The sequence below is a fragment of the Piliocolobus tephrosceles genome, chromosome 3 (genome assembly GCF_002776525.5).
Source record: "Piliocolobus tephrosceles isolate RC106 chromosome 3, ASM277652v3, whole genome shotgun sequence".
Taxonomy (NCBI): Eukaryota; Metazoa; Chordata; class Mammalia; order Primates; family Cercopithecidae; genus Piliocolobus; species Piliocolobus tephrosceles.
This window is the reverse complement of record NC_045436.1, coordinates 86081458-86097866: the sequence shown is the minus strand read 5'-3', so window position 1 is coordinate 86097866 and position 16409 is coordinate 86081458. Positions and strand designations below refer to the sequence as shown.

The window sequence follows — 16409 nt, the reverse complement described above, 5'->3', positions numbered from 1 at the left end:
CAGAAGTACCCATAATAGTAGCTTATAGTGATTGAACACTTCTCTGTCACCACGTTTTTAACAGAGTGCTTTACCTGCATTATCTTATTTAACCTGTATGAGGCTGGTACTATTATCCTGCATTTAAAATGACTCATTTTAAATTCCCCCAGAGTATCAAATAGAGAGGAAGGATTTAAAAACAGGTAGAATCAGCTCCTCTTCTTAATTATATAATATAAGTTTTGCAAGGTATTAGGGATTCATTCTACTGCTTATTTATATGTATTAATAACACCAGACACAATAATTGCACGTACTTTGAAATTTATTACAAGTCACTTAAGTTTTATCACAGGTATATTCAGAACTGTCTAGACTAAAAGATGGCACTAGGTAATTTGAGGCGTTTTTATTTCTTTTTTGATATAGGCTTATCCATATAAAAAAAATCAAATCTGGAAGGAAGCAAGAGTTGACATTCCTCCTCTTATGAGAGGTTTAACCTGGGCTGCTCTTCTGGGAGTTGAGGTAAGGAAAAAAGAAAAGGTTAGAAGCTGATTAATTATGCTAAGAAAGGATGAGGAAGGAGTTTTTCCAGTTACTAGAAAATTATATAGTAAAATATAAGCATTGGAATATTTGGCAATTTTAAGTGGAAGGAACATAGGAAAACAATAGAAAAGAAAAATATAATTAAGGGTTTATTAGATTATACTATTTAATATTTCATTTAATGGTGGTCACAGAAAATGTTTTGATTATTACCAAGGAATATTTTAAGAATATATGTCAGTTACAGGTGGATAGTCTTGCTTATGAAGTATGCTTATTATAGAATATGATTATCTGTTTATAAATGGTTCTAAATTTGGAGAAATCTTTCAATCTAATCTGACATGTCAAAATCACTAACATAATTTAGTGGCTTTTGGCACACCTGTTCCACCTGGAATGTGCTACCAAGAGAAATAGCTCCCATGTCTTCTATAACACTTTCTCTGTGGTTGTGAGGAAGAGAGAGGTGTCACAAATTGTGGTGGTCTGCAATACTAACAGAGAACTCCGATGACATCAATCATGATAATGGGCCAAATTCTAGCCAGATTTTTTCATTTCTTGTCAATTTCTTTGTCATCTTGTCTTCTTATATTCTCTTATAGATAATTATCCTTGCTTTTTAAAGAATTCCAGTCAGGAATGGTGGCACATGCCTGTGGTCCCAGCTTCTTGGAAAGCTGAGGCAGGAGGGTTACTTGAGCCCAGGAGTTCGAGGCTTCAGTGAACCTTGATTATGCCATTGCACTCTACCCTGGGTGATAGAACTAAATCCTGTCTCTAAGAAAAATATTTTTAAAAATCCTCAACTATTTTTAATCCTTTTCAATTCTCTGTTTGAAGAATTTCCTTTCTTCATGCCTGATTCCCTTGATAAGAGTCTGCAAATACCTTTGAGTTTGGTTGGCTACTTTACAGGAATGCCAATGGTTCAATATCATACAGTAATCATTAGACTTATAGAACAATATAATGCTAAAGTCCAAGAGGACTTCAGGTATCAGGTTTTCCAACTCTCATTAAATGAATGTCTCAAAGAAGTTGATATAGCAGATATCGGAGTTTGAACCCTACTTCCTGGCTTTTTCTCTACCATGATGATAAACCAGAATAATAATATTTTTTTCATGCTTGGTCCTATAGAACATGACCAAAATTTGTAGTCATTTATTCAGTTATTTTTAATTTTTAACAGTGTGTAACTGAAAAATGTAAATTACCTCTTTAGGCCCTAATGATTCTATCATGTAATTATAGACATAACATAACAAGGTTGTGTTATGTTGTAGGGGCTGGGAGGTCAGCCAAACATACTTACTAGCTAAGTAATTAATCCACAGCGTTCATGTTGTGGTATTTATAATTCAAGAGTTTGCCTCAGCAGAATGGCAAATTGTGACTTATCAGAGACTTTCGTCATATATTGTCAAAGACACAGAAAATTTCTCTTAAGATGAGTTCTACATTGGGTTTGAATGTGCTTATCTGTAGTTAGGTAGGTTTCCAAAGATAGATATTTGTAAGAAATAGATTTTTCTATATTACTAGTTGTATTAAGGATATGATAAATTAATGTATCTTCTTTTATTTTTTGCAGGGAGATATTCATGCCAAGTACGATGCAATTGATAAAGACACTCCAATTCCTACAGATAGACAAGTATGATTTAGGTTTTCTTAAGCAACCTAAGATAATTCTGTCAAATATTTAAATTTTAGGAAGGAGCCTGAAGAAAGCCTCTTTCTCTCATGAATACAGACACACTGCTGCATACATATATTGTTAGAGAAACCATAACTCTTATGCTTATAACTTAGAACAATACCTTAAAGGACTTTAGGTCAAGTTACCTTTTTAAAAATACTATAGTTCTTCATCTGAAAAATTTGCCCTTCATTTGGACCAGAATATAAAGGAAAGTATTTTTGAAAAGTATGTTAACACATACCTTTCAAAAGAAATGGTCTGATTCTTCTGTTTAAGTATACATACAACTTCTTTAGTGTTTCCGTTAAGATCAATTAAAAAATTCAAAAAATTAGGCACTTAAGAAGTTGGTCTGTTTTGAAATTCGTATTATGGCTTCTCCTTTTCCTTATTTAATGAATAAAGATTAAGAGTTTATTGCTGATTACACAATTACTGTGTCACCTTATTATTTTGCTATTTTAACAGATTGAAGTGGATATTCCTCGCTGTCATCAGTACGATGAACTGTTATCATCACCAGAAGGTCATGCAAAATTTAGGCGTGTATTAAAAGCCTGGGTAGTGTCTCATCCTGATCTTGTGTATTGGCAAGGTAACTCTTATAGTCATTAAAACTCCTCTGGAGTATTAGGAGATTGTTGCATAACTGACGTTTTAAAAAATTAAAATATGTAAACATCCTTGTCTTTGGAAAAAGTCTGTATTGAAGCTCTGGTTCATTTTTTGAGAAGTTTGCATCCAAGCATTTTTTAAAATCTTTGTCTAAATCCTAGTAGATATCATTTAAAAACATAATATTTAATATGCAAGTTGATTAGCAAAGCAGAAAGATACTTGGAGCTGTTGTCATCTTTGTGGATACATTTTTTAAACGCCTATGCACACTGTTAAATCAATTGGGGCTAGTTGAGATTCTTATGGTTAATGATTTCTAATTTATACTTACCATGGCTATTAGGACTTAAAAATAGGCTATCATCCTAAAGTCCTCATTTTATTTATTGTCTTTTTTCCCCTTGTATCTTTAATGGTTCATATCTTTTATTTAGCTTTGCCATTATTATTTTTGTGTTTGATAAAGAATGAGAAACCTATTCCAACCCTATTTTTGAATGTGTTGTTGTAAGCGGATATTTTTATATTTCAGTTCTCTATTTCTTACTAGCCATAGTTTAAATAAAGGTATTATTTTTCTTAGCTCTGTGTATTTCAGAGCTATTCTATATCTTCCTAACAGTTGTAGATAGATTTATGTACATTCTTTCAACATGACAATACATGCACATCATTATTATCAATAAAAGAAATGTCATATATTTGGAATTCACTTCACAATCTTTAAAGAATTTTTTTCATAATCCCAAAGAAAAAGAACATAGATGAAACTCCATTTCCTAGATGAGAACGTATGTCAGAAGATATTAAGTAATTGCCAGAATTGTACACTTAGAATCAGAGATGGGACAATATCCAAAGAATTGTAACTTTCTTCCAGTTTTCTATTATTGTATTTCTCTTTTCGACTCATAATAACCTGGATAATAACAATAACTGATTCATATTGGACACATACTATGTGCTACACTATCACTTACTCCCCACAGTAACTCATGAGGTGACGTATTTCTGGATGGATAATACTTCTAATGTTTAATCTACTTGGAGGTAATGCAAAGAACTGAATAAGGTATATATCTTCAATTCTACTAGATTATATTTATTTGATTTCTTTCTCCCAACCCCTCTGCATTAGGTCTTGACTCACTCTGTGCTCCATTCCTATATCTAAACTTCAATAATGAAGGTAAGCCTCTTTATCATTTAAATAATCATTGCACATAATATTGTAAAATATGTGATTCAAACATGAAAGGTTTTTGTTTTTGTTTTAAGGTTCTTATTCTCTCCCTGGTAGATTTCTGTGAAATAATCTATTACAGACTCATTTTAGAAATGTGAAGGATTAATTTATTACTGGAGAGTTTCATGTATGCTAAAGTTATTACTAGAAATTTAGTGGAATTTGATTATTCTAAATTCCTTAGAGATTAATTTTTGTCTAAGTATACTTTCTAAAGAATTTTTAAAGAAATCAATTATGGCGGCACTTTTCCATAATCTTGTATCTCCAAAGCCTATAATCATTTTGAATACCTCTTCCTTAATGAAGACTTTTCTTATTCTCCTTCCTGAGCCCATAAAGCACTTTATATTTATAAAAATTTATCTTATGTCTGTCTTGTATTCTAATACTTATATACTAATGTAATATTTTTTGACAGCCCTTTTTCAATGGCAGGTTTTTTTTTCCTGCCTTTCTGCAATAACTTTATTGTAGGCTTTTCAATAAATAGTAAATTTGAATAACTCCAATCCCTGAAATCACATGTAGAGTGTGTTACTATATATAGCTTGAATGTCTAGATGCTTTATCTGACCATCTCCCTATTTTCAGATTCTATTTCATGACCGAATTTACATCGATTTCTGGAATTAAGTAGAAATAGCATAATCCCAGAGAAATGAAATTTTACTCTTTGAATTATTTTTAAAATACTCTGTTCTCTGATATTCTCACTCATTAATCTAAACTAGAGTTTTTTACTATGTTTAGTTAGGCATAGCCAGTTATCACTCATACTGACCCAAGCATAGTCAGGGGTCTGTGTTTGAAAATGTGAATTATAACACTATTTCTAAATCCAAAGTTCGTAGATTCTTGTTTGCATCAGCAGCAATTAAGGATCGTGAGGTCTGTATAACTTACTAATAATGATCATGCTTAGAAATTTTAAGAAACAACGTTTAGGTAATAAAAGTTTTGATTATTGTGTGATAGTGATTGCCACAGTAGTTTAAAATTTAAGTTATAGAATTATTATTTTCTGTTGTCTAAAATGTTTTCTATTTTAAAACATAGAGACTTTTATTTCTTAATTTTGTTTTTCTAGCACTTGCTATCATAAATATTATTTAATAGTAGATTCAAAGAATATGTGCTAAGTGAATGCATTACTGCTGGTCATCTACCCTGTTAACTAATTTTTTACATGCCTTTGCCTTATTCTCTTTTAGCTTTGGCTTATGCATGTATGTCTGCTTTTATTCCCAAATATCTGTATAACTTCTTCTTAAAAGACAACTCACATGTAATACAAGGTAAGCAAATGTCTTTCCATGACTTTCTGCAGGGAAACTACTGATGTACTGGTGTGTTGATGTAATATTTGATTAAATTTAAGATTTTGACCCCCAAAATATGATGGTCCATCCAATAAAATCCATAAAGAGAAATTAGAAAGTTCGGTCTTTCCTCCAAATCCACAAAGAATTATGGTATTTTTCTAATGGATATTTGATATCTGATCTCATTTCAGTTCAAATGCAGGCATGCTAGTTTGAGAAAATAAGAGACTGCCATTTATGTCTCTCACAATCAAAATTGCTCACAAAAAGCTTCACCATGGAGCAAGTCCACTGTAAATTAGTAAAAAGTTTAAATGTTTAATAGTGTAATCAGAGTATTAAAAATACTTTTCATTTATCTCATTTCCCATGCATGCATACCCAAAATATATTCCCTCTTTCTTCAACTCCCTAAAATATACCTCCTCCTTAAGAGTTCACGTCATAGCGTAACCTGTTTGTGAATTCATTCAGGACAACTTTAGCCACATTCAAACTTCTACTATAATTTCTTGAACTTTTTTTTGGAAGTAATATAATAGAAGTTAAAAATATCCTCATTTAGATGGAAAAAATAATCCTAAAATTTATGTGGACCCACAAAAGACCCAGAATAGCCAAAGCTGTCCTGAGCTAAAAGAACAAAACTGGAGGAATCACATTATCTGACTTCAAATTATACTACAGAGCTATAGTAACTGAAACAAAATGGTACTGGCATAAAAGCAGACACATAGACCAATAGAACAGAATAGAAAACGCAGAAGCAAATCTGTACACTTACAGTGAACACATTTTCGACAAAGGTGTCAAGAACATTCACTGTTCTTGAAGTCTCTTCAACAAATCGTTCTGAGGAAATTAGATCTTCATATGCAGAAGAATGAAACTAGACCTTTTTCTGTCAGCATACATAAGAATCAAATCAAAATGGATTAAAGTCTCAAATCTAAGACCTCAAATTATGTTACTATAAGAAAACATTGGGGAAACTCTCCAGGACATTGGTCCAGGCAAAGATATCTTGAGTAATATCCCATAAGCAGAGGCAAACAAAGCAAAAATGGACAAATGAGATCACATCAAGTTAAAAACCTTCTGAACAGCAAAGGAGACAATCAGCAAAGTTAGGAGACAACTCACAGAATGGGAGAAAATATTTGAAAACTACCCACCTGATAAGGGATTAATGACCAGAATATATAAGAAGCTCAAATAACTCTATAGAAAAAAATCTAATAATCTGATTTTAAAAAGGGCAAATGATTTCATTACAAATTTCTCAAAAGAAGACATACACATGGCAAACAGGATTCTGAAAAGGTGCTCAACATCATTGATGATCAGAGAAATTCAAGTCAAAACTACAATGAGATATCATGTCACTCTAGTTAAAATGGCTTTTATCCACAAGATAGGCAATAACACACTGGTGAGGATGTGGAGAAATAGGAACCCTCATACGCTGTTGGTGGTAATGTACGTTAGTATAACCACTATGGAGAACAGTTTAGAAGTTCTTCAATAAACTGAAAGTAAACCTACCATATGATCCAGCAATCCTACTGCTAGGTATATACCCAAAAGAAAGGAAATCAGTATCAAAGAGATATCTGCACTCCCATGTTTACCGCAGCACCATTCACGATAGCCAAGATTTTGAAGCAACCTAAGTGTTCATCAACAGACAAGTGGATAAAGAAAATGTGGCACTTAATACACAATGGAGTACTATTCAGCCATAAGAAAAAATGAGATCCTGTCATTTTCAACAACATGGATGGAACTGGCAAATGATATAAGCCAGGCACAAAAAGACAGGCTTCACATGTTCTCACTTATTTGTAGGATCTGAAAATCAAAACATTTGAACTCATGCAGATAGAGAGTAGAATGACAGTTACCACAAGCTGGGAAGGGTAGTGGAGGGTAGAAGTTGGAGGATACAGATTGTGAATGAGTAAAAAAAATAACCGAAAGAATAAATAAGATCTAGAATTTGCTAGCACAGCAGGGTGACTATAGTTAATAATAATTTAATTGTACATTTTAAAATAACAAATAGTATATAATTGGATTGTTTTTAACGCAAAAGAAAAATACTTGAGGTGATGGATACCTCATTTTCCATGAATGGGTTTATTATGCATTGCATGTCAGTATCAGTGTATCTCATTTACCCCATAAATATATGCACCTACTATGTACCCACAAAAATTGAAAACAAAATAAAACAAGAAAACCCACACTTTTAAAACAGGTAAGTGTTTCAAATTTAAGTTTCACTACTTATTGGATAATCTTGGACAAATAATTTAACTTCTGTAGGTAATATTTTTCTCATGTCTAGAATAAAAATATTGTAGAGGGTAAACATAATATATAAATTCCTGGTACATACATATTCAATAAGTGCTATTATTTATTTCTTTATATTACTGTTACTATGAGTACTAGTTTTTGCTAGTGTTATTATTATGGCATTATATACTGTTTTATATCATTTCAACAAGATTCTGTATATTTTAAGGCCAAAGGATTTTCTTACAGTTTTTCTGTTCTTTTAGAGCAGACTACAAAGCTGCTCACTCTCCCATTTACTGTTTTTATGATGCTTATCAGATATCCCTTTGATCTTGTTTTTAACTATATGTAATTCTTCCTGCTTTATTTTAAACAACTTGAAACTGATTCTGTGTTATATATATCATTATGGTTTTATGTAATTCACCCAGTTTTCATAAATAAAGTAGTAATACTAGATGTTGTATCTGATTTATCAAAAATTCTGAGTAAGTGGGATCTCAGTTAGTAATAATTTTACTTGGTTAGAAATGAATATAAAATTAGAGTATCAGAGGTTGATATAATGGGAAAATAATTAGAAAGGAAGCAGAAAGGAAAATGTAAACTCAAAAAAGTAAAGCTAAAAGTAGGAGGAACAGAATATGGATAAATAGCTTTGCACATAAAAACATTTGTTCTTTCAGCATCATGTACCTTGAGGTATAAAGAAAAAGAATTAAAAGTTTTTGAAAATTTTGTGTTTACAAGCAAATTGAATCATGTGTTCATTCCTATATATCTGTGTCTACAGTGTAGATAGGTGTTAGAAATGGAAATAATGATCCATTGTCTCTATGTTAATTTTGAAATGCAAACTCCATTGGCTTTTGTATTTTGAAATGGTGTGGTTTGACATAGATGTGCCCAATTCTGCACATTTTCTACAGTGTGGACTTGTGTGAAGTTGAGATTAATTTGAGAACGATTTTTAGAAGGTACAGCTTTTTGCTTTGACTTTTTCTAATTAAGGAGGAGTGCATTTTGTAGTGGAAGTTGTTTTTTGCTTATAGATTACCTTAATAAGGCCATTGACTGCAAGGACCCTGTTATACCTTCCTCGTAGTTTATGAAGTAATGTTCCATAAGGTGGTGGCTGTACCTTATTTTTTAATCATTTTATTATTATTATACTTTAAGTTCTAGGGTATATGTGCATAATGTGCAGATTTGTTACATATGTATACTTGTGCCATGTTGGTGTGCTACACCCATCAACTCGTCAGCACCCATCAACTCGTCATTTACATCAGGTATAACTCCCAATGCAATCCCTTCCCCCTCCCCCGTCCCCATGATAGGCCCCGGTGTGTGATGTTCACCTTCCTGAGTCCAAGTGATCTCACTGTTCAGTTCCCACCTATGAGTGAGAACATGCGGTGTTTGGTTTTCTGTTCTTGCAATAGTTTGCTAAGAATGATGGTTTCCAGCTGCATACATGTCCCTACAAAGGATGCAAACTCATCCTTTTTTATGGCTGCATAGTATTCCATGGTGTATATGTGCCACATTTTCTTAATCCAGTCTGTCACAGATGGACATTTGGGTTGATTCCAAGTCTTTGCTATTGTGAATAGTGCCGCAATAAACATGCATGTGCATGTGTCTTTATAGCAGCATGATTTATAATCCTTTGGGTATATACCCAGTAATGGGATGGCTGGGTCATAAAATACTTCTAGTTCTAGATCCTTGAGTGATCGCCATACTGTTTTCCATAATGGTTGAAGTAGTTTATAATCCCACCAACAGTGTAAAAGTGTTCCTGTTTCTCCACATCCTCTCCAGCACCTGTTGTTTCCTGACTTTTTAATGATTGCCATTCTAACTGGTGTGAGATGGTATCTCACTGTGGTTTTGATTTGCATTTCTCTGATGGCCAGTGATGATGAACATTTTTTCATGTGTCTGTTGGCTGTGTGAATGTCTTCTTTTGAGAAATGTCTGTTCATATCCTTTGCCCACTTTTTGATGGGGTTGTTTGTTTTTTCCTTGTAAATTTGTTGGAGTTCTTTGTAGGTTCTGGATATTAGCCCTTTGTCAGATGAGTAGATTGCAAAAATTTTCTCCCATTCTGTATGTTGCCTGTTCACTTTGATGGTAGTTTCTTTTGCTGTGCAGAAGCTCTTTCATTTAATTAGATCCCATTTGTCAATTTTGGCTTTTGTTGCCATTGCTTTTAAGATCAAAAGAGACAAAGGACATTACATAATGGTAAAGGGATCAATTCAACAGGAAGAGCTAACTATCCTAAATATGTATGCACCCAATACAGGAGCACCCAGATTCGTAAAGCAAGTCCTTAGAGACTTACAAAGGGACTTAGACTCCCATACAGTAATAATGGGAGACTTCAACACCCCACTGTCAACATTAGACAGATCAACGAGACAGAAAGTTAACAAGGATATCCAGGAATTGAACTCATCTCTGCAGCAACAGACCTAATAGACATCTACAGAACTCTCCACCCCAAATCAACAGAATATACATTCTTCTCAGCACCACATCACACTTATTCCAAAATTGACCACATAATTGGAAGTAAAGCACTCCTCAGCAAATGTACAAGAACAGAAATTATAACAAACTGTCTCTCAGACCACAGTACAATCAAACTAGAACTCAGGACTAAGAAACTCAATCAAAACTGCTCAACTACATGGAAACTAAATAACCTGCTCCTGAATGACTACTGGGTACATAATGAAATGAAGGCAGAAATAAAGGTGTTCTTTGAAACCAATGAGAACAATGATACAACATACCAGAATCTCTGGGACACATTTAAAGCAGTGTGTAGAGGGAAATTTATAGCACTAAATGCCCACAAGAGAAAGCTGAAAAGATCTAAAATTGACACTCTAACATCAAAATTAAAAGAATTAGAGAAGCAAGAGCAAACACATTCAAAAGCTAGCAGAAGGCAAGAAATAACTAAGATCAGAGTAGAACTGAAGGAGATAGAGACACAAAAAACCCTCCAAAAAATCAATGAATCCAGGAGTTGGTTTTTTGAAAAGATCAACAAAATTGATAGACCGCTAGCAAGACTAATAAAGAAGAAAAGAGAGAAGAATCAAATAGATGCAATAAAAAATGATAAAGGGGATATCACCACGGACCCCACAGAAATACAAACTACCATCAAAGAATACTATAAACACCTCTACGCAAATCAACTAGAAAATCTAGAAGAAATGGATAATTTCCTGGACACTTACACTCTCCCAACACTAAACCAGGAAGAAGCTGAATCCCTGAATAGACCAATAGCAGGCTCTGAAACTGAGGCAATAATTAATAGCCTACCAACCAAAAAAAGTCCAGGACCAGATGGATTCACAGCTGAATTCTACCAGAGGTACAAGGAGGAGCTGGTACCATTCCTTCTGAAACTATTCCAATCAATAGAAAAGGAGGAAATCCTCCCTAACTCATTTTATGAGGCCAACATCATCTTCATACCAAAGCCTGGCAGAGACACAACAAAAAAAGGGAATTTTAGACCAATCTCCCTGATGAACATCGATGCAAAAATCCTCAATAAAATACTGGCAAACCGGATCCAGCAGCACATCAAAAAGCTTATCCACCATGATCAAGTGGGCTTCATCCCTGGGATGCAAGGCTAGTTCAACATACGCAAATCAATAAACGTAATCCAGCATATAAACAGAACCAAAGGCAAAAACCACATGATTATCTCAATAGAGGCAGAAAAGGCCTTTGACAAAATTCAACAGCCCTTCATGCTGTACCTTATTAAGAAGGATGTGCCTCATTCTTACTAATAGCTTCCTTCTTACCCTTATTAGTGATGTTTATTATAGAATTGATAGTGTACTCCCTCAGATTTCAGTTAATAGAAAAATGAGTGGATTTAATAAAACCTTGGGTAATATCACAAGATTTTAGAAGCTATGCAATATAAATAATCTGTCAAATAGTGACCAAAGACAAACTGAGAGGATTAAAAGTAAAAAATAATCAGGTTAGTATTTGTGCCGTATAAAAAGAAATTTAATAATCATCAGCTAAATATATCAGCAATATAAGGCTTGTTAGTTTCAAAGCTATCATGAAATTGTAATGTTTACTAAACTTTCCAAATATAAAAGCCCAATTGATATACAGTGTTGGGCTAAATTTCTATACTTTATAAAGGTGAAAATATTGGGGAATCCTCAAATAAGCAATAAAAACAGGACTTATAACATGAACTGATTAGACTGTTTCTTAGATGGTTGGCTGATACCTGGCTAGATGGCCAGCTCTTAAGACCATATGAGACATCTTATTTTATTTTATTTTTCCACTATTTCATATCTCAGATACATACATTGTATATTAATAATGAATTTCCAATATGAAAAAGACAAATTTCCACACTTCCTAATTACAGACTTCTAACACAGTTTTTTGATTCAAGGTCTGGCTCTATCACCCGGGTTAGAGTGCCATGGCACAATCTCAGCTCACTGCAACCTCCACCTCCTGTGCTCAAGCCACCTTTCCACCTCAGCCTCCCGAGTAGCTGAGACTGCAGGCATGCACCACCACATCTGACTAATTTTTGTATTTTTTTTGTAGAGACAGTTTGACCATGTTGCCCAGGCTGATCTCAAACTCATGAGCTCAAGCCATTTGCTCACCTGTGCCTCCCAAAGTGCTGGAATTACAGTCGTGAGCCGCTGCGCCCAGCCTTAACATGCTTTTAAAAGGCATACGATACAGATATGCAAGACAATGTCTTGTTTAATTTATTAAATTAGAGACTATAGTGTATACAACATGAATTTGGAGAGACTTATAAGAAAGGCCAAAGAACCTGGGTGCGATGACTCACGCCTGTAATCCCAGCACTTTGGGAGGCCGAGGTGGGCAGATCGCAAGGTCAGGAGTTCAAGACCAGCCTGGCCAACACAGTGAAACCCCGTCTCTACTAAAAATACAAAAATTAACCGGGCATGGTGGTAGGCACCTGTAATTCCAGCTATTTGGGAGGCTGAGGCAGGAGAATTGCTTGAACCTGGGAGATGGAGGTTGCAGTGAGCTGAGATTGCACCACTGCACTCCAGCCTAGGTGGCAGAGTGAGACTCCGTCCAAAAAAAAAAAAAAAAAAAAAAAAAAAGACGAAAAAGACTGTTCTTTAGTTTGATCAATTTATCAGTAATACATTTTAACATCCAACATTATAATTAAAAGACCTCTCAACAATTATTGATTGCTTGTTTCTCTAATTATTAATAATTTCCTCAGTTATGATTTCTATAAAATTACCTTTGAAATCTTGAATTAGTATTTAATTTTGAACTTCTTTAAAGCCACCATAAATGCTCTTTAATATTATGCTGAAAAAAGAATCAGTGGACAAGGTGTTTTAAATCATTTGTCCAAATTTAGTCTTTCAGTATATAACTGTGCTGACACTATGCCATGCCAAGTACTGCTTACAGAACTGAGATTCTTTCAATAAATAACATTGATTCCTTTCCCAAAGGACTTCATAGTATGATACAGTAAATAAATGTGAAAATGACTACTTATAAGTCTGGGAGACAGGTATACATACTATTATGTTAGCACAGAGCAAGAAGTTTAAGGGGTTTCAATTTTCTTGTGTGTGGTAGCAAAAAGAAGAGATAGCATTCTAGAAAAGTTTCATAAAAGGAGATACTTGATGAATTTGAAATGTGAGTAGGAATTTCATCGGTGAGAAGAGGTAAAGACTTTCTTATGACAGGGAACAACGAAGAAGACTGAAGTAAAAGAGTGCAAAATGGGGTGGTAAAATATCCACTAATCAAATCTGGTCTGTGGGATAGGAAAGAGAGATGGAAAGCTAAAGAAGGAGCTGAAACAGTACACTGTGTATTGGTTACTAAAGTTTGATAGAACAGTGGTTTATTTTTCTTCAAAGTGTTTATTTTAGGCTTAACATTAGAAATATTCACCCCTCATTTTATTGATTTACTTCTTTGTTACTGTGTTTCTCTTTATTTTGTAGAGTTTTAAGCTTTACACTTCAAAGTAGTCATTGATTTTTGGTTGGCATTAATATCACATGTACACTTTCTTCTCCACAAATTTTGGGAAAATTCCTAAGTCATAAGAAACTAATTCATTTAAAAGCTAATTGTAGAAATGCATATTTACTGAATCTTTTAATTGCCTTTCCAGAAGGTAAAAGTTTCTATGTTCAATGGCAACTTGAATTATTCTTTGAAAAAAAAAGTTTTTATTACTATATACTAATAGAACTTGAAATATTTTCTATTTTAAAGTTTTTTTCTAAAATATTATACACTCATGAGACTCTAAAATGCTTCACCTCTTATAGATCAGTAGAAAAATGATCAATTTAATCAAGATACCCTGTTTTTTTTAACTTAGTTCTATTAACTTGTTACCTGCAGATATTTTTAAGATACAATAAATTTGATTACTTTCTGACTGAATGAATATTTGTTATCATCGTTGGTACTATCAAATTATCACCAGAAACATTGTTATTGAGTTGACAAACTACGAATACATGGGAACATTTAAAAATAACATATTGATTATACAACTCAGGTTTGGCTATTGAGATTATCTAAGATTAATAAAATTATTCTGAGGTTCAGAATCTTAGAGTATTTCGTATATGGAAAAAGATGGAGAAAATAGAATGAAATCTATTGATTAGCATTTCAGCTATGTTGGAAAACAAGTTTATAACTTGCAGGACAGGTATATCTTGGGCTATGGAGGAGAAAGGCGGCTTCAGACCAGTGAGGAACAAGGTAGACTACATTTGGCCAATGAAACTTTGGCACATTAAACATATTCTTGTAGGGTTTTATAAAACCAAGGCATATTCACACTTGGAAGATGTAGTTGCTACAAGTCAGAAAGGTAAAGCTAAGAGGCGATACTATATAAATCTGCGAAATTAAGAGAAAGTTTCCCCAATTTTCTGTTTACCTGTATGTCTTTCTAAATCCTTTGAGGGAAAGAATCGTATCTTCTTCACTGTGATGTCCCCAACATTTAATATAGTACCACATATAACTAGATTGACTGTATAACTAAATTGGGATGTTTCTGAGAGTTAAAACGGGCACTGTACCAGATGCTGGGTCTACAGGTGCCAACTGGGACTCTCTCGGGCAAACTAGGAGATAAGTTCATACTACACATACATATTCAATAACTCCTGGGGGGAGAAAGAGGCAGACAGACATACCAAGTCTAAAGTCCAGTTGTCAAAGGTGGGGTATAAAACTCTTCTTTCCCACCAAACAATAACAATGAGAGTGAAACAATATGCATTTTCACTCCAAAAGTTATGTATTTAGAAAGGTAGTGTATTGTATTAGGTTGGTGCAAAAGCAGTTATGTTTTTTCCATTACTTTTAATATATGTGCAGCTTAGTGCACATCTTTGCATAATGACTTCAATGATAATATATGTGGAGATTGTAGTATACAGTCTTGTGATTTTCAAGAATATCTTGTATCATGTGACCAAGGAGATTTTTCCTGAAACAGTAAACGTCCTACCTACCTTTACTAGAAATATTATTATGATAACTATTAAGTGAGCTCGTTTGTAGATTCTAGAGCAAGGTTATGTCAGAAGGAAAGAAAGTGGTTTACAAATGTAGCCCTAAAGACTACCTTTCTCTTTCCCTTCTCTTATTTTGAACCCCTTCTTCCCACTTAGTTATAGAAATTGATGCTTGTTTTTGTGCCTTTACTAGATAGGCCAAATTTTACAGCAGAAAACTTTGTAATGGGAAATAATTCAGGTTCATTTGCATTAAAATCATGTTTTTTTCGAGTGCAGTGAGTCAACATTATCACCAAATCGTTCGGTTTGGTCACATTCTTAGTTGACAACAGATATGTAACTCGCAACCTATCTGTATTTATCATCTTCAGGATAGGCTAGTAGTCTGATGGAAAACAACAAATAGTTACAGAATTAAGAATACCATTTCTGATATGTGAGCTGAGGAAAACATTTGCTTTAAATCCCACCCATCATCTTTCACCTTATCATAGCTAAAAGAGTGAAAGCTGAAAAACTTTTCAGAAGGGAAAAAATAAGGATACCTATATGTAGGACTTTCTGAAATTTTGTCTCTGCTTATATTTTTTGGAAAACAGATGGCTTATTTATAAACAGTTGCATAAAAATATGATAGTGTCATATAAAATTCTTACGATAAATTTATTGGGGATTGTCATGTTAATGTATATGATAAATAAGCCGTTTTAAAGGAGAGGAACAAAAATTTTTAATACAGAGCAATTAGAAGGGAAGACGACAATTTATTTTCATTTTATATTTCATTGCAAAAATTAAAAAGTATAAGGTTTTACAAATATAAAATACAGAAAATTTATATTAGATAGATTTTGTACTGTAATATAATAAACTTCACTTGAAGCTTAAATGGGAAATTTAATAAGAACCTTAATTTATTTTTTTTTTAAATACCATTTACCTCTATATAGGTCTTGTGTAGGTTAGAAAACACTGTTTTTCAAGTTAAGACTCTAGATTCATATCCTCATTATATAGTATAAATCACAATTATAGGTTTTTTAACTTTTAGATTCAGGGTACATGTACAGATT

The 16409-nt window shown here is 33.4% G+C and overlaps 1 protein-coding gene across 3 annotated transcripts in view; it reads left to right on the top strand.

The window, feature by feature from the left end:
• The window catches only part of TBCK (TBC1 domain containing kinase), a 269659-nt gene that overhangs the window by 81182 nt on the left and 172068 nt on the right, over positions 1–16409 (top strand). For all 3 annotated transcript variants that reach the window (XM_023220144.3, XM_023220145.3, XM_023220146.2), the window contains 5 exons: positions 412–510; positions 2135–2197; positions 2714–2840; positions 4002–4052; positions 5324–5407. In XM_023220144.3, the coding sequence (XP_023075912.1) occupies positions 412–510; positions 2135–2197; positions 2714–2840; positions 4002–4052; positions 5324–5407 (424 nt within the window). The remainder of the gene's footprint in view (positions 1–411; positions 511–2134; positions 2198–2713; positions 2841–4001; positions 4053–5323; positions 5408–16409) is intronic.